The 18854-nt window shown below is 43.4% G+C and overlaps 1 protein-coding gene across 4 annotated transcripts in view; it reads left to right on the top strand.

The window, feature by feature from the left end:
* The window catches only part of LOC134347278 (nipped-B-like protein), a 518044-nt gene that overhangs the window by 486875 nt on the left and 12315 nt on the right, over positions 1-18854 (top strand). For all 4 annotated transcript variants that reach the window (XM_063049674.1, XM_063049675.1, XM_063049673.1 and 1 more), the window contains one exon: positions 6381-6555. In XM_063049674.1, the coding sequence (XP_062905744.1) occupies positions 6381-6555 (175 nt within the window). The remainder of the gene's footprint in view (positions 1-6380; positions 6556-18854) is intronic.

Genomic DNA, 18854 nt, shown 5'->3' with positions numbered 1-18854 from the left:
ATGTGCTGCACTGTGTTCACGATCTTCTGCAGCTTCTTTCGGTCTTGGACAGGACAACTTCCATACCAGGTTGTGATGCACCCTAGAAGAATTCTTTCTGCGGTCATCCATAAAAATTAGTGAGGGTTTTAGGGGACAGGCCAAATTTCTTTTAGTTTTCTCAGGAAGTAAAGGCGCTGGTGGGCCTTCTTGGCAGTGAGCTCTGCTTGGTTGGACCAAGTCAGGTCATTTGTGATATTGACCCCGAGGAACTTAAAGCTTTTGACCTGTTCCACTTGCGCACCACCGATGTAAATTGGGTCGTGCGGTCCGCTACTCCTTCTGAAGTCAACAACCAATTCCTTCGTCTTGCTGACGTTGAGGGATAGGTTATTGTCTAAAAGCCGCAGCTCTAGCCTCTAAAAGGGACTTGACCTCATAGTTCATCCAAGGTTTCCGGTTAGGGAATACCCGGATCATCTTGCGAGACACGCAGTCCTCCGTGCATATTCAAGTTAAAGATGGCGCCGGTAATTGGCGACTTTGCGCGTGCTCTCCCGAGCAAACTGCCCTCTCCACTATCCTATACCCGAGAAACCCTTCTAAACCTCCAATCTAGCAAGATCAAGATCAACAACACCCTGGCGAAGCAACTGACCCAGCTGGAGACCACCGTGCCAGAATTGCTCCTTAAACTCCGGACCGCATCTGGACCCAACCAACGAGGCCCACCACATAGTCATAGTCATACTTTATTGATCCCGGGGGAAATTGGTTTTCGTTACAGTTGCACCAGTTGAACGATTGGAGCGACTGGGCTTGTATATGCTGGAATTTAGGATGAGAGGGGATTTGATTGAAACATATAAGACTATTAAGGGATTGGACACACTGGAGGCAGGAAGCATGTTCCCGCTGATGGGTGAGTCCAGCTACAGTTTAAGAATAAGGGGTAGGGCATTTAGAACGGAGTTGAGGAAGAACTTTTTCACCCAGAGAGTGGTGGATATATGGAATGCTCTGCTCCAGAAGGCAGGGACGCCAAGTCTCTGGATGCTTTCAAGAAAGATGGATAGAGCTCTTAAAGATAGCAAAATCAAAGGTTATGGGGATAAGGTAGGAACTGGATACTGATTGTGGGTGATCAGCCATGATCACAGTGAATGGCAGTGCTGGCTCAAAGGACTGAATGGCCTACTCCTGCACCTATTGTCTACTGCCTATTGACCATGTTAATGGGCCTATATTACAGACCACCCAACAGTCTGAGGGAGTTAGAGGAACATATTTGCAGAGAGGTCACGGATAGTTGCAAGAAACATGAAATTGTTACAGTAGGTGACCCTAACTTTCCACATGGGACTCTCATACTGTAAAAGGACTAGATGGGAAAGAGTTTGTCAAATGTGTTCAGGAACATTTTCTTAACCAGTGCAAAGGAGTCACAATGAGAGAGTGTATGATACTTGATCAGATATTAGGGAATAAGGTGGGGCAGGTGACAGAAATTTGTGTTGGGAGGCCTTCAAAAGTGAAATTTCGAGGGTACAACAGATGTAGGGATATTGAGGCCTGGTTTTTTTAAAAAAAGGAAGTGCATAGCAGGCAGAGACAAATGAGTTCCTTGTGGAGTATAAAAATGCAAGATAAAACTTAAGAAATAAATTAGGAAGGCTAAAAGAGGGCATGAAGTTGCCCTAGCAGACAAGGTGAAGGAGAATCCTAAAGTATTATACAGATATGTAAAGAGCAAAAGGATTGCAAGGGACAAAATTGGTCCTCTGGAAGATCAGAATGGTAATCCATGTGTGGAGCCAAAAGAGATGGGGAGATCTTAAATTTTTTGCTTCTGTATTTTCTCAGAGACGGGCACAGTCTACGGAAGTGAGGCAAAGCGGCATCAGCTTTATGGACCCTGTTCAGATTACAGAGGAGTAAAGTACAAAATGCTGGAGGATCTCAGCAGGTCAGGCAGCATCTATGACAGAGAGTAAACAGTTGACATTTTGGGCCCAGACCCTTCTTCAGGACTGGAAAGGAAGAGAAGGTCAGCGTAAGAAGATGAGAAGAGGAGAGGAAGAAGTACAAGGGGACAGGTGACAGCTTGAAACCAGGAGAGGGAGTGGGGCTGAAGTAAAGAGCTAGGTAGTTGATTGGTGAAAAAGATAAAACCTGGAGGAGGGGGGGAGTCTGATAGGACAGGATAGAAGACCATGGAAGAAGGAGAAGGGGGAGAAGCACCAGAAGGAGATGAGGTGAAAGGAGGAAACAGGAATGAGAAGTGGGGGGGCAGGTACCAGAAGTTTGAGAAATCAACATTCATGCCATCGGCTGGAGGCTACCCAGTCAAAATATAAGGTGTTCCTCCTCCAATCAGAGTGTGGCCTAGTCGCAGCAGTAGAGGAGCAACACCTTATATTCTGTGTGAGTAGCTTCCAACCTGATGGCATGAACATTGATTTCTTGAACTGGTAATTGCCCCCCAACACCACCCTTCACTATTTCCTATTCTTGTTTCCCTCTCACTTTATCTCCTTACCTGTCTTATCACCTCCCTCTGGTGCTCCTCCCCCTTCTCTTTCTTCCAAGGTTTTCCATCTTCTCCTATTGGATTCCCTTTCTCCAGGTCTTATCTTTTTCACCAATCAGCTTCCCAGCTCTCTTCTTCACCCCCTCCTCCTCTCCCAGTGTCACCTATCACTTACCACCTTGTACTACTTCCTCCCCTCCCCCCTCATGCTTGCTCTGACTTCACCCCTTCCTTTCCAGACCAGAAGAAGAGTCCTGGCCTGAAACATCAGCTGCTTACCTTTTCCATAGATGCTGCCTGGCCTGCTGAGTTCCTCCAACAATTTGTGTGTTACTTTGGATGCTCAGCAGCTGCAGATTTTCTCTTCTTTGAGTCTACAGAGGAAGTGGTGTTTGCTGGCCTGAGGCAGATTAGGGCGGATAAGTCCCTTGGGCCTGACCAGGTGTTCCCTTGGACTCTGTAGGAGGCAAATGCAGAAATTGCCAAGGCCCTAGAAGAGATATTTAATTTATCCTTTGGGACAGGTGTGGTGTCAGATCGCCAGTATTGTCCCACTGTTCAATAAAGGCTCTAAAAATAAACCAGGAAATTATATGCTGGTGAGCCTGACATCTGTAGTGGGAAGATTATTAGAATGTATTCTGAGAGACTGGATTTATAAGTGTTGGATAGACATGGACTGATTAAGGATAGTCAGCATGGCTTTGTGTGTGGTAGGTCATGTCTAACTAACCTTATAGTTTTTCAAGGAAGTTACATCAGGAAAGTTGATGAAAACAAGACAGTTCAGTATTTGACAAGGTCCTGCATGGGAGGTTGATCAAGTAGGTTCAGTCGCCCAACATTCACTATGAGGTAGTAAATTGGATTAGAGACTGGCTTTGTGGGAGAGTCCAAAGAGTGGTGGTAGAGGGTCACCTCTCTGACTGAAGGCCTGTGGCTAGTGGTGTGTCGCAGGGATTTGTGCTGGGTCCGTTGTTTATATCAATGAGCTGGATGATAATGTGGTTAACTGGATCAGCAAATTTGTAGATGACACCAAGATTATATCAGTGATCTGGATGATAATGTGGTTAACTGGATCAGCAAATTTGCAGATGATACCAAGATTGGGCATTTAGTGGAGAGCAAGGAAAGTTATAATGGCTTGCATCGGGATTTAGACCAGCTGAAGAAATAGTAGATGGAATTTAATGCAGACAAGTGCGAGCTGTTGCACTTCAATAGGACCAACCGGGGTAAGTCTTACACAGTGAATGGTTGGGCACTGGCGAGTGTGGTAGAACAAAGGGATCTAGAAATATAGGTCCATAATTCTTTGAAAGTGGCATTACAAGTAGATAGAGCTCTAAAGAAAGCTTTTGCCATATTGGCCATAAGTCAAAGTATTGAGTACAGGAGATGGGATATTATGTTGAAATTGTATAAGACATTGGTGAGGTCTACTTTGGAGTGTTGTGTGCAGTTTTGGTCACCTGCCTACAGAAAAGATGTAAATAAGGTTGAAAGAGTACGGAGAAAATTTACAAGGGTGTTGCCAAGTCTGGAGCGCTTGAGTTATAAGGAAAGCTTGAGAAGGTTAGAACTTTATTCCTTGGAATGTAGAAAATTGAAGGGAGATTTGACAGGTATACAAAATTATGAGGGATACAGTTAAATTAAATGCAAACAGGCTTTTTCCACTGTGGTTGGATGGGACTACAATAAGAGGTCATGGTTTAAGGGTAAAAGGTGAAAAGTTTAAGAGCAACATGAGGGAAAACTTCTCCACTGAGAGGGTCCTGAGAATGAAATAAGCTTACTGCACAAGTGGTGAACGCAAGCTCAATTTCAATGTTTAAGCAAAGTTTGGCTAGGTGTATGGATAGGTGTGTTACCTGTGCAGGTCGATGAGAGTAGGCAAATTAACTGGTGTAGCACACACTAGATGGACCTAAAGGCCTGTTTCTGTGCTGTGCTTCTCATTAGATTGGTCAATCATTTCTTTATGAGGGCATCACTGCAGCAGTTCCGCAGAGTAGTGGCCAGTGCCTAACCATCTTCAACTGGTATTCAAAGGCTTTAATGATCATAATGTCATAAGTTGGCATGGCATGCATTTAAGGTGAAAGGGTTAAGTTTAAAGGAGATGCGAGGAGCAAGCCTTTTACACAGAGAGTAGTGGGTGCCTGGGATGTGCTGGCATGGTGGTAGTAGAGGGAGATACATTAGGAACTTTTAGATAGGCCCATAATTGTGAGGGAAATGGAAGGATATGAAAGTTGTGTAGGATAAGGGATTAGTTTAGTAGGCCATGTGATTACTAATTAATTTGGTTTGGCACAACGTTGTGGGCCAAAGTGCTTGTTCCTGTGCTGTATTGTTCAATGTTCTATCTGTAATGTACTCAGATGTGGTATAACCTCAGTTTTCTAATGCTACAACTTAACTTCCTGATTCTCAAACTCAATGTCTTGACTAATAAAGGCAAGCATACCACCCTATCAACCTGTGCAGCTACTCTCAGGGAGCTGTTGATTTGTTTATTAATGTTTAAGTACATCAACATTATTAAGGGTCCTGCCATTAAATGTGTTTTATCCCTTTACATTTGGGCTCCCAAACTTACTCATAAATTTCTGTACCAAGGTCTTCCTGCTGGAAAAATAGCCAGTATATCCTGACTTATGTAATCTTTCTCCCTCTCTGCATTCCATCTGATCAGCATTGACCAAGAGTACCTAGACAGTGGTAAAATTTGTGTTGTGTGTGCAGTTGTGGTCACTGAGGAAGCCATTATTAACCTAACTTGCATATAAGACCATAAGATATAGGAGCAGAAGTAGGCCATTTGGCTCATTGACTCTGCTCCGCCATTCAACCATGACCGGATCCAATTCTTCCAGTCATCCCCACTCCCTGCCTTCTCCCCATACCCTTCGATGCCCTGGCTAATTAAGAACCTATCTATCTCTGCCTTAAATGCACCCAATGACTTGGCCTCCACAGCCACTTGTGGCAATAAATTCCACAAATTTACCACCCTCTGACTAAAGTAATTTCTTCGCATCTCTGTTCTAAATGGACGTCCTTCAATCCTGAAGTCAGGCCCATTGAATCTACTTTGCCATTTCATCATGGCTGATCCAATTTTCCTTTCAGCCGCAATCTCCTGCATTCTCACTGTAATTCTTTATGCCCTGACTAGTCAAGAATCTATCAACCCCTGCCTTAAGTATACATAAAGACTTAGCCCCCACAGCTGTCTGTGCCAAAGAACTCCACAGATTCACTAGTCTCTGGCTAAAGAAATTCCACCTCATCTCCTACCATAGAAAAAATCCTCTCCACACCCACTCTATCAAGGCCTTTCACCATTTAATAGGTTTCAATTAGGTCACCAGTCATTCTTCTGAATTCTCTTGAATATGAGAGCCATCAAGTGCTCTTCATATGAGAAACCTTTCAATCCTGAATCATTTTCATAAACCTCCTTTGAACCCTGTCCAGTTGCAGCGCATCCTTTCTAAGATAAGTGGCTGAGCCTACTCACAATACTCCAAATGAGGCCTCGCCAGTGCTTTATAAAGTCTCAGCATTACATCCTTGCTTTTGAAATTATGTCTTTAATCTCTGAGAAATTTAATTTTCACAGAAAAATGTGGAGGATCAGAAATACCACAATCTCCAATTAGTCAAGTGACTTTCTAGAATTACTGTGAATGCTTGATCAGGTTCCTGTTTCATTTCCACTGTTGTCTGATTATTGTTATTTATCTTCATTAACATCATCTTGCCAAGTTGACAACAATGTTTCTCATTCCTTAGGTTCTAAACCTCCATCAACATATAAAAGCCACTGTTCAGTAGTTTTATCTGTTTCATTCCCCAGTAAAATCCAAAAGTATTCTCCATCTGAATCTGCGAAAGTGTATGACAAAGCAGTGAACCGGAAATCAGGAGTGCACTTTAACCCCAGGCAGACGTTGGATTTCCTGAAGAATGGAGTAGGACATGCGGAGATCACAGAATCAGTAAAGAGGAGTATCGTCAAACAATACTTAGATGTAAGTTGCAATTGGTGGGACTTTTTTTGGGGGGGGGGTTAAATTTCAGCATTGCAACAGATTTGAAAAAAACATTATTCTTGTGACCAATAGATTTATTTGGTCTCTGGTGCACTGAGTCCTGTGCAAAGCAGGCCAGGTGCAGGATCATCATGGACATTTACAAAGTCAAGGGTAGATTATGTGTCGCTGGAAAATGGGAGACCGCTACCTTGCACTTCAAGTTATAAACAGAGGCACTTAATCCTATATTTGACCTTCAGGATCTTTGCCTCAAAGTAGTTGACAAGAAATAAACGATATTTGCACAAATACTGTGAGGTACAGTACAATGGAAATACTTGCAGCAGCTTCACAGGTGTGTTCATGCAGACAACACACAGAAACTTGGATGGCGGAATTGTGGCTTTGTGGCCAAGTTTGTGTACAATACAAAGATAGTGGACGGGCAGATACTTTTGAGGAAGTAAGGAGGCTACAGAAGGACTTAGATTAGGTGAATGGGAAAAGAAGTGGCAGATGAAATACAGTGTTGGGAACTGTATGGTCATGCACGTTGGTAGAAAAAGTAAAAGCATAGATTATTTTTTAAGTGGAGTAAATTCAAAAATTTGAGTCACAAAGGGACTTGGGAGTCCTTATGCAGGATTCCCTAAAGTTAATTTGAAGGTTGAGTCAGTGATGAGGAAGACAAATGTGATGTTAGCACTATTTCAAAAGGACTGGAATATGAAAGCAAGGATGTAATGTTGAAGATTCATAAAACACTGGTAAAGCTTCACTTGGAGTATTGTGAGCAGACTTGGGTCCCTTATCTAAGAAAGGATATGCTGACACTGAAGAGGGTTCAAAGGAGGTTCACAAAAATGATTCCAGATTTGAACGGCTTATCATATGAAGAGCGTTTGATAGCTCTGGACCTGTATCTACTAGAATTCAGAAGAATGAGGGGTGACTTCATGAAAAGCTATCAAATGTTGAAAGGCCTCAATAAAGTGGATGTGGATAGGATATTTCCTATGATGGAGGTGTTGTAACCAGAGGAGACAGACGAATTTTGTTTCACCAAAGAGTGGTGAATCTGTGGAGTTAATTACAACTGATGGCTGTGGAGCCAAGTCTTTGGGTACATTTAAAGCAGAGGTTGGTAGATTCTTGATTAGTCATGGCATGAAGGGGAAGGCAGGAGATTGGGGCTGAGAGGGAAAATGGAGCCGACTCGATGAGCTAAATGGCCTAATTCTGCTGGTATATCTTTTGGTCTTATGATCTTGGTATAAATTACACTATATAATGAAAATAAACTGTAGGAAGTTAATGCAAAAAAAAACAAAGTTTAGAGTGGAACTTGTAAGGAACTAATGCATGAACAAGATAAAATGTGTCAGTGGCTATGGTCACTGAACTGCTGACAGAAATTATTTTGATATTTCTGTCAGCCGATCTTCACTGCATTTCTGAACTGAAACATTCCTGTGAAGAGGTTCCAGTCATCTTCAGCAAACTTGAGCTTTCAGAGATCCAATCAGTTAGTGATCACAATTCCTTACTTACGTTTTGAGATGGCTATGAATAAGTATGGAAGGTGTTAAATTACTGTAAGGTATTAAATTGGAGCAGGGTAAATTACAAGAATGTTAAGCGTGAATTAGGAACTACTGTTTTTGGGCAAGTTCACATCTAATGTGGAGGATGTACAGAGGGACTTGGGATCCGAATGCATCACTTCCTGAAAATGACTGCACAGGTTGATAGGCATGTCACATGCTTGGTTTTGTTAGTCAAGACATTGATGTTATTATTGTAGATCTACAAAATTCTGGTTAGGCCACATTGGATGTATTATATTCCATTCTGGTTGCCCCATTACAGGAAGGATGTAGAGGTGTCAGAGAGGTTTACCAGGATGTGCCAGGAATAGAGGGCATGTACAAGGTTGACAAAACAAGGGTTTTTTTTTCCTCTGGAGCAGCAGAGAGTCAGCATCAGAAACATCTTTATTGTCACTGATATTGTCATAAAATTTGTATTTTTGCAGCAGCAGTACAGTGCGATAGATAAAAAATACTATGGTGAGCATTTGGTCCATAATAACAGACCAGGAAGCTTGTTAAACTCAAAATAAACTGGTCATGACCCAGAGAGAGAACCTACTCAATCACATACAGACGGCGGAGGTGGCAATCTCACACCCTGGTTTCAGTTAGGGTGACCCACAAATACACAAGCGAATAACTCTATAAGTTAAGCTAAAATGTAACAATAAATGAACTGGAGCTTCCCACCATAATCCCACAAAAGCATTTAAGCACAAGAACAATAAACAGTCCTGCTCATTAAAAATGAGGGGTCAGGCTCCACTCCCGCCCCCCCCCAAGCATCACAATACTATAAGTTACAATAAGAAATATGAAAAAAATAAGTATGTGCAAAAACAGAGCAAAATAGTGAGGTAGTGTTCACAGACTGTTCAGAAATCTGAAGGCAAGGGGAAGTGGCTGTTCCTAAACTGTTGAGTGTGCGCCTTCTCCCTGATAGTAGTAATAAGAAGAGAACATGTCCATAATTCACGGAAAGTGCTGTCACAGGTAGATAGGGTTGTAAAGAAAGTTTCGCACATTGGCCTTCGTAAATCATTATATTGAGTGCAGGAGATGGGATGTTATGTTGAAGTTCTACAAAGCATTGGTGAGGCTTAGTTTGGAGTATTGTGTGCAGGTTTGGTCACCTACCTACAGGAAAGATGTAAATAAGATTGAAAAAGTACAGAGAAAATTTTGCAAGGATGTTGCCAGGATGGGAGAACCTGAGTTGTAATGAACGATTGAATAGGTTAGGAGTTTATTCCTTTGGATGTAGAAGATTGTGGGAAGATTTGATAAAGGTGTACAAAATTTTGAGGGGTATAGATATAGGTAAGCAGGCTTTTTCCACTGAAGTTGGGTGAAACTACCATTAGGTCAGGGGTTAGGGTAAAAGATTAATGTTTAAAGGGAACATGAGGGGAAACTTCATTCAGAGAGTCATGTGAGTGTGGAATGAGCTGCCAGCGCAAGTGATGCATGCAAGCTTGATTTCAATATTTAAGGGAAGTTTGAAAAAGTTCTGGATGGGTATGGAATCTATGGTCCCGGTGTAGATGGGTGGGAGTAGGACTGGATGGGCCAAAAGACCTGTTTCTGTGCTGCACTTTTCTATGACTCGATGTCCCGTACAGTGAAGGTCATTATTGATGGATGCTGTCTTCTCAAGGCAGTAGTAAAGATGTGGTTTACAAATTGCAACTGGAGGCAGAAAATGCATGTCAAAAGGGCAGTGTTATGATAGTCATGGGGGATTTCAATATGCAGATAGATTGGGAAAATCAGATTGGTGCTGGATAAAACATAGAAAACCTACAGCACAATACGGCCCTTCAGCCCACAATGCTGTGCCGAACATGTACTTACTTCAGAAATTACCTAGGGTTACCCATAGCCCTCTATTTTACTAAGCTCCTATCCAGGAGTCTCTTAAAAGACCCTATTGTATCTGCCTCCACCACCGTTCCTGGCAGCCCATTCCACACATTCACCACTCTCTGCATAAAATACTCTATACCTACTTCCATCCACAAGAGGATACCAAAAAGATGTATAAAGAGTAAAAGAGAGATGAGAGTAGATTTCGGACCACTGGAAAGTGATGTTGGAGAGGTAGTAATGGGGGTCAAGGAAATGACAGGTGAACTGAATAAATATGTTGCATCGGTCTTCACTGTGTGGAAGACACAAGCAGTATGCTGGAAGTTGGAGAGTGTCAGGAAGCAGAGGTGGGTGAAGTTGCCATTACTAGGGAGAAGGTTCTTGGAAAACTGAAGTTAGATGAGTCACCTGGACCAGATGCCTTTTTACTACGGCTGGGATGCAGGGAATATGTGTGTTGGTGCTCGAGCACTACAGAAGTTGGGGAAGAGAGAGTAGAAAAGGAGCGGATTTGGGTAAGGCCAGTCTTTTTCAGTTGCATAGATGCAGTAAGTATCAGCGTCAGAGGCCTAAACTCAGCTGCAAATTAAAGGAAGGTAGGCTTAAGTGGAGTGACCATTGTGAAAGTGTGCCAGTGATAGAGTGGGAAGGCTTTGGGTTAACAGGCTTCAGTGTGAAAAGGCGGTGGCACAGTTAAGAGGTAAGCCCTTTTTTTCCAGTACAGAGTAGTCAGGATGGAATATTCCTCCTGTCAGATGTTGCAATTCAGGAGACCTGTCTGTTTCCATGATGATTACATCTGCAGGAAGTGCACCCAACTTCAGTGTCAGACTGACCAGGTCAAGGAGTTGATCTGGAGTTGGATGTACTCAGGATTATGTGGGAGGTTGAAGATATTATAGACAAGACTTTTGAAGATGTGGTCACACCCAGAGTGCAAGCTTTGGAGTAGATGGGTGTCCACCAGGTGAGGTAAGGGGATGAAGAAGTCAGTGCAGGACTCTGGTGTGGCCATTCCCCTAAACAACAAGTACTCTTCCTTGGATACTGCTAGGGGAATGACCCATCAGAGCGCAGCAGCAGCAGCCAATCTGGTGGCACTGTGGCTGGCTCTGGGGTTCAACAGTGAAGAGTAAAGTCAGGCAGTGTGGTAGTTATAGGGAACTTGATAGTTAAGGGGACAGAAAGGAGATTCTGTGGACGCAAAAGGGGTACCAGGATGGCGTGTTGCGTCCTGAATGCTAGGATCCAGGATGTATCGGAGTGGCTGCAGGATATTCTGAAGAGGGATGGTGACCAGCCAGAGGCCATGGTGCACTTTGGCACCAATGACATAGGCAGAAAAGGAGAAGAGGTCCTATGCAGTGAGTACAGGTTTCCCCTGCTATCCGAAGGTAGAGTGTTCCTAAGAAACCATTCGTAAGCTGAAATGGCGTAAAGCGAAGAAGCAATTACCATTAATTTTTATGGGGAAAATCGGAAAACCTAAAACACAATAACATAAAGCAGGAATGATATGATAAATACATAGCCTATATAAAAGTAGAAATACTTTTCTACAATCATTGCAGCACTGTCAAGCGTAGCGAAAATCTCACGCAAGCGCTCTCTCCAGTAACCTTTAAGCTATGAAGCTGCCATCACCTCAAACACTGATCAAACCACCCATGACTACCTTTAAATTCCACTTTCGCAAAAATGTCTTTCATTTATATTGGAAAAATTTTTGCATGTTCCCAGACCCAATAAATAACCTACCAAATCATACCAAGTAACACATAAAAATACACAGCCTATATAAAGTAGAAATAATCTATGTACAGTGTAGTTTGAATTGGGAAGACAGCGAGCACACTGATGATGGTGTGTTAGGCTGAGGTTGCGGTGCTGGGAGGTACAGGAGAATAATGTCTTCTATGTCTGCCTGCCTTGATGTCGAAGGCCGAGGTTCGCTGTTTGCTGTGGCTGATGTGGAAGGCTTGAAGAACGACAGTATGCTTGACTGCTTAGCCTCACGCATTTTTCTATCATACAGTTCTTTGTAAGCACTCAAACCATCCTGCAAGTATGCCCTAAACTTACGTGCCCTTTCAAAATTAAAGTCATACTTTTCTGCAATCATTGCAGCGCTGTCAATTGCAGTGAAAATCTCACGCAAGTGCTTCACATTCAGTTCCTGGATGATTTCACTTTCAGGCTGTTCGCTACTGTGTTCGGTTTCAATTCGTATCCTTTCCTCTTGCAATTGCATCAGCTCTTCATCTGTCAGTTCCTGGTTATGGGACGCCAAAACCTCTTCAACATCATCTTCCACAAACCCAGCCTCCTTAGCCAAAGTCACTATTGCCATATCTATTGTTGATGGTTCGAAGCCTTTAAAATAGTTCACTGCTTCGGAACACAGTTTCCTCCAAACGCCATTTCTCATCGAGACTGTTAGCCTATCGAGAGCATCTTCAAGGTTGGCAGTTGCCAATTTTATATTGTATTCTTTCCAGATCTCTCACAAAGGCACTTCGGAGTTGCCCTTTCAGTGGTGCTTACAATAAAACGTATCACATTTTGCGTATAGTAAGCCTTAATTGTGGCTATTAGGCCTTGGTTGCACGGCTGCAGCAACGATGTCGTATTCGGCGGTAAGAATGCAAAACGAATGTTACCGCCATACTCGGTAATGCTAGGTGGATGAGCAGCACAATTATCGACAATCACAAGACACCTATTATCTCTACAGTATTTTTCAACAAAAGGACTAATGTATTCACTCATGTACTCAGAAAAAATCCCTTGGGTATTCCAACCGCTTGGATGTAACGGAACACAACAGGAAGTATATTCTTATCAACGCCTTTAAGTGCCCTCGGATTTTCTGAATGGTACACTAGTAGAGGCTTAAGGACGGCATCACCAGTGGTGTTAATAATAGGCATTAGGGTAAACCTGTCCTTCGATGCCTTGTGTCCCTTAGCCTGCTTTTCTTCTATCAAAATAAATGTCTTGCTCGACAATTTGTTCCAATAAATTGCAGTTTCATCACAGTTAAACACCTGCTTATACAAATTACTACCTTCTGTAATTATTTTCTTCAGTTCTGCTGGGAACTTTTTGGCAGCTTCAGTATTAGCCGAAGCACTCTGTCCGGTAAATGTTGAACTATGAAGCTGCCCTTGCTTCAGAAGCCGATCAAATCACCCATGACTACCTTTAAATTCCTCTTTCGCAACACTTTCATCACTGTCGTCCAGTGCTTTTGTTTCAGCTTATTAAAAAGACTGACTGATTTCTCCTTAAGTATCAGATAACTTAATGGAACACCACGCTTTGTACACCCATCAATCCACTCAAGCAATAGATTTCCCATTTTATCCATTATTGGATGCTGACTAAAAGAGACCACTTTGCTACGAGCAGAACCAATAGTAACATCAGCAGCATTCAAGGTTCTTTCTCTCTGCGTGTAAATAGTGCGAATGGTGGACACAGGCAAGTTCAACGCGCGGACAATGTCCTTACTTCATTGACCATGATCAAAACGCTTAATTACGTCCAGTTTTACGCTAAGCATAACACCCTTACGAGCTCTCTTAGGCTTTTCCAATACCTTAGAGCTCATCTTACTAACGGATACACAAAATAAATAGAGATAAAGCACAGATGCTCACAGACACGTGTTTAAGCGATGGTAGCTAGAATGCAGTTCTGGGGGAGGAGCTTGGCTGCTGGGGGCGCGCGCTGCCTTCTTTCGTAAAAGTGAAAACACTCTTCCGTTAGTGAAAACAGGTAACTAATGTAGGTCTTTCGTAACAGCAAGCTGTTGTAAAGCAAACATTCGGAAAACGGGAGCCACCTGTATGTAGAGTTAGGAAAGAAGCTGAAGAGAAGGACCTCCAAGGTAGTAACCTCTGGATTACTCCCTGTGCCACGGGCTAGTGGACATAGAAAAAGTCATCGAGAAGTACAGCACAGAAACGGGCTCTTGGCCCATCTAGTCCATGCCGAAACCACTGAAACTGCCTACTCCATAGACCTGCACCAAGTCCATAGCCCTCTGTACCTGTACCATCCATACCCGTACCTATTCAAACTTCTCTTAAGTGCTGAAATTGAGCTTGCATGGACCACTTGGCAGCTCATTCCAAATTCTCGTGACCCTCTGAGTGAAGAAGTTTCCCCTCGTGTTAGAAACATAGAAATTACCTAGGACTACCCATATTCCTCTATTTTTCTGAGCTCCATGTACCTATCCAGGAGCCTCTTAAAAGTCCCTATTGTATCTGCCTCCACCACCATTGCTGGCAGCCCATTCCACACACTCACCACTCTCTGCGTAAAAAAAAAACTTAACCCGGACATCTCCTCTGTACCTACTTCCAAGCACCTTAAAACTGTGCCCTTTCGTGTTAGCCATTTCAGCCCTGGGAAAAAGCCTCTGACTATCTACACAATCAATCCCTCTATCATCTTATACACCTCTATCAGGTCACCTCTCATCCTCTGCCCCTCCAAGAAGAAAAGGCTGAGTTCCTTATTCTCATAGGCATGCTCCCCAATCCAGGCAACATCCTTGTAAGTCTCCTCTGCACCCTTTCTATGGTTTCCACATCCCTCTTATAGTGAGGCAACCGGAACTGAGCACAGTACTCCAAGTGCGGTCTGACCAGGGTCCTATATAGCTGCAACATTACCTCTCGGCTCCTAAACTCAATCCCACGATTGATGAAGGCCAACACACTGTATGCCTTCTTAACCACAGTCAACCTGCGCAGCAGTTTTGGGTGTCCTATGGACCCAGACCCCAAGATCCCTCTGATCCTCCAAACTGCCAAGAGTCTTACCATTAATACTATATTCTGTCATCATATTTGACCTACCAAAAATGAACCATATCCATCTCACACTTGTCTGGGTTGAACTCCATCTGCCACTTCTCAGCCCAGTTTTGCATCCTATCAATGTCCCGCTGTAACCTCAGTCGACCATCCCTCCATGACTTCCTCTTTTTCTGCAGCCATGACACTATCCCTAATTAGTAATACCCCACTCCCACCTCTTTTGTCTCCCTCTGTTCTTTTTGAAACATCTAAAGCCTGGCACACTCAGCAGCCATTCCTGCCCCTGAGACATCCAAGTCTCCGTAATGGCCACAATGTCACAGTTCCACATATTAATCCATGCTCTAAGTTCTTCTGTCTTGCTTATGATACTCCTTGCATTAAAGTAGGCACATCTGAAACATCAGGCTGAGTCCATCTTTGCTCTAACATCTGCCTATCCTTCCTCACAAAGTCCCTACAAACTGTCTCTACTTGTGCTCCAACCTTCCCCTCCTCTGCCTTTTCACTTCAGTTCCCAGCCCCCTGCAAATCTAGTTTAAGCCCTCCCCAAAAGCATTAGCAAACCTGCCCAGGATATTCTCATGGGCAGGTTTGTTAGACCTGTTGGGGAGGGTTTAAATTAATTTGGCAGAGACTCAGTGCACGGACTCAGGATAGGACAGATGGTAAAAAAGCAAAGATAACATGCAGTCAGACTGTCAGGAAGGGCAGGCAGAGGATAGGACATAATTGTAGTCAGCAGGATGAGTATCTGTACAATTGGGATGCAGAATCAAAAAGGATAGTAAATGCAGCACTCAAAGTGTTGTATCTCAATGCGTGGAGTATAAGAAATAAGGTGGATGAACTTGTTGCACTATTACAGATTGTCAGGTATGATGTTGTGGCCATCATTGAATCACGGCTGAAGGATGGTTGTAGTTGGGAGCTAAATGTCCACGTTGTATCAGAGAGATAGGAAAGTAGTTGGAGGGGTGGTGTGGCAAATGAAAAACAATGTTGAAAAATGCATGATCATGCGCTTTGGTAGTAGAAATAAGTGTGCAGAGTATTTTCTAAACAGGAAGAAAATCTAAAAATCTGAAATGCAAAGGTCCTTGTGCAGAACAATGTAAAGGCTAACTTGCAGGTAGAGTCGATGGTGAGGAATGCAAATACAATGTTAGCATTCATTTCAAGAGGTGTAAAATACAAGAGCAGGGATGTGATGCTAAGGCTCTATAAGGCACTGGTGAGGCCTTACATTGAGTATTGTGAACAGTTTTAGGCTCCTCATCCAAGAAAAGATGTGCTATCATTGGAGAGGATTCAGAAGAGATTCACAAGGATGATTCCGGGAGTAAAGGGGTTATCATATGAAGATGTTTGATAGCTCTGGGTCTGTACTCACTGGAATTTAGAAGCATGAAGAGGGACCTTGTTGAAACCTTTCAAATGTTGAAAAGCTTAGACACAGTAGATGTGGAAAGGATGTTTCCCATGGTGGGAGAATCTGGACAAGAGGGCACAGCCTCAGGATAGAGGGGCATCTATTTAAAACAGATGCGGAGAAATTTCTTTAGCCAGAGGGTGGTGAATTTGTGAAATTTATTACCACAGGCAGCTATGAAGGCCAGGTCATTGAGAGTGCTTGATAGGTTCTTGATTGGACATGGCAAAGGTTATGGGGAGAAAACTGGGCTGAGAAGGAGAAAAAAGGATCAGCCATGATTGAATGGCGGAGCAGACTCGATGGACCAAATAACCTCATTCTGCTCCTATGTCTTATGGTCTAAATCACATCAGGCCCTGGGGACTTATCCACCTTAATACTCATTAGGAGGCTCAATGCTTCCTCCTCCTTGACCTCTAACATATTTATACACTCAGCACTGATTTCCTGGTCCTCCATACCCCTTTCCTTGGTAAATACTGAAAGCAAAGTACTCATTAAGTACCTCACTCACATTCTCCACATTCAATCAAACGTTCCTTTTATCCTTTTCCACCCTCTCCCTAGTTATCCTCTTGCTCTTGATGTATGTATAGAATACCTTGGGATTCATCTTAATCCTACTTGCCAAGGACTCTTGGCCCCTCCTGGCTTACCCAAATCCCCTTATTTATCCCCTTATTTCTTTTCTGGCTTCTTTATTCAGTTTGTGCTTCATCTGAACCTAACTTCCGAAGGTGTATTCCTTTTTTTTCCTTGACTAAATTCATCCCCTCTCTGGACATCCAAAGGTCTCTTATCTTTCCATCCCTGTCCTTCCTTCTAACAAGAACGTACCTTTCCTGTACACTGGAATTGATCGTAAACACCCTCTGCATGTCTGATGTGGACTTGCCAGAGAAAAGGTGTTCCCAATTAACTCTTCTTAGTTCCTCGTAATTTGTCCTCCTCTAATTTAAAGCTCTCCCACAAATTGTGCCCCATCTAGCCCCCTTAAACTAAGAAGGCGCCAGTTTATATGAGAAGTTGAAATCCCACATGACTACAACCCTATTATTTATACATATTTCCTTAATCTGATTACACATCTGTTCCTCAACATCCCGGTGGCTATTGGGGGGGGTCTGTAGTACAACCCCATCAGAGTGATTGCACTCTTCCTGTCCTGTGATTTCTACCCATATTGATTCACATCTGACCCCTCCATGATGCCTCCTCTTAAAGCAGCTGTGGTATTGTCCCTGATTTGTGGTACACCTCCCCTCCACACAGTCTTTTATACCTCCTCCTCTTATCTTTTCTAAAACTTTGAAAAGCTGGTACATTAATCACCCATTTCTGCCCCCCCCCCAACAAAGTTTCAGTAATGGCTACAACGTCATAGTTCCATGTACTGATCCATGCTCTAAGCTCATCACCCTTACCTATAATACTCCCAGCATTAAAATAAACTATCCAACCCATCTCATACCTGTTATTTCAAGTTTGCCTTTCAATACTTTGCCTAACATGTATCTTCTGGTCCGATCCTTCCCCTACTGACCTGGGGCTCCAGTTCACAACCCCCTGTGAACCTCTCCCAAGCAGCATTAGCAAGTCTCCTGGCCAGGTTCACTTCCAGTTCAGGTGCTACCGTCCCTCTTGTACAGGTCACCCTTTCCCCAGAAAAGGCTCCAGTGATGCAAAAACTGGAAACACTGAATTTGGGTGGGACTACAACCAGAGGTCATGGGTTAAGGGTGAGAAGTTTAAGCAGAACAATACTTGGAGCTATGATATTGTGGTCATTACAGAGACTTGGATGGCTCAGGGGCAGTAACTTGGTTACTTAGAGTGCCAGGCTTTTGATGTTTCAGAAAGGACAGAGAGGGAAGCAAAAGAGGTGGGGCATGGCACTGCTGATCAGAGACAGTGTCATGGCTGCAGAAAAGGAGGAAGTCATGGAGGGATTGTCCACTGAGTCTTTGTGGGTGGAAGTTAGGAACAGGAAGAGGTCAATAGCTCTACTGGGTGTTCTTTATAGACCACCCAATAGTAACAGGGACATCAATGAGCAGATGGGGAGACAGATTCTGGAATGGTGCAATAATAACATGGTTGTCGTGATGGGAGATTTTAATTTCCCCAATATTGTTTGGCATCTCCCTAGAGCCGCGGTCCCCAACCACCGGGCCGCAGAGCATGCGCTACCGGGCCGCGAGGAAATGATATGATTTGGTCAGCTGCACCTTTCCTCATTCCCTGTCACGGCCACTGATCAGCCATTACGCATGCGAGGTCATGACCTGCGTGTCATCCGTGTCACGGTGGGAAGGCGATCAACTCCTCGAGCTTGAAAATGACAACGGGCTGAGAAGTATGTTTGACATAACATTTCTGTCGGCATTTTGGATCAAAGTCGAGGCTAAATATCCTGAGATAGCCACGAAAGCACTGAAAACGTTGCTTCCATTTCCAACATTTTTCTGCGAAGCGGAGTTTTCTGCAATGAATGCAACGAAAACTAAACTGCGGAACAGACTGGACATCAGGAACCCCCTTCGAGTATCGATGTCTCCCATCACCCCT

The sequence above is a fragment of the Mobula hypostoma genome, chromosome 5 (assembly GCF_963921235.1).
Source record: "Mobula hypostoma chromosome 5, sMobHyp1.1, whole genome shotgun sequence".
Taxonomy (NCBI): Eukaryota; Metazoa; Chordata; class Chondrichthyes; order Myliobatiformes; family Myliobatidae; genus Mobula; species Mobula hypostoma.
The sequence above is the reverse complement of the archived record's forward strand: the minus strand, read 5'-3'. Positions and strand labels throughout refer to the sequence as shown.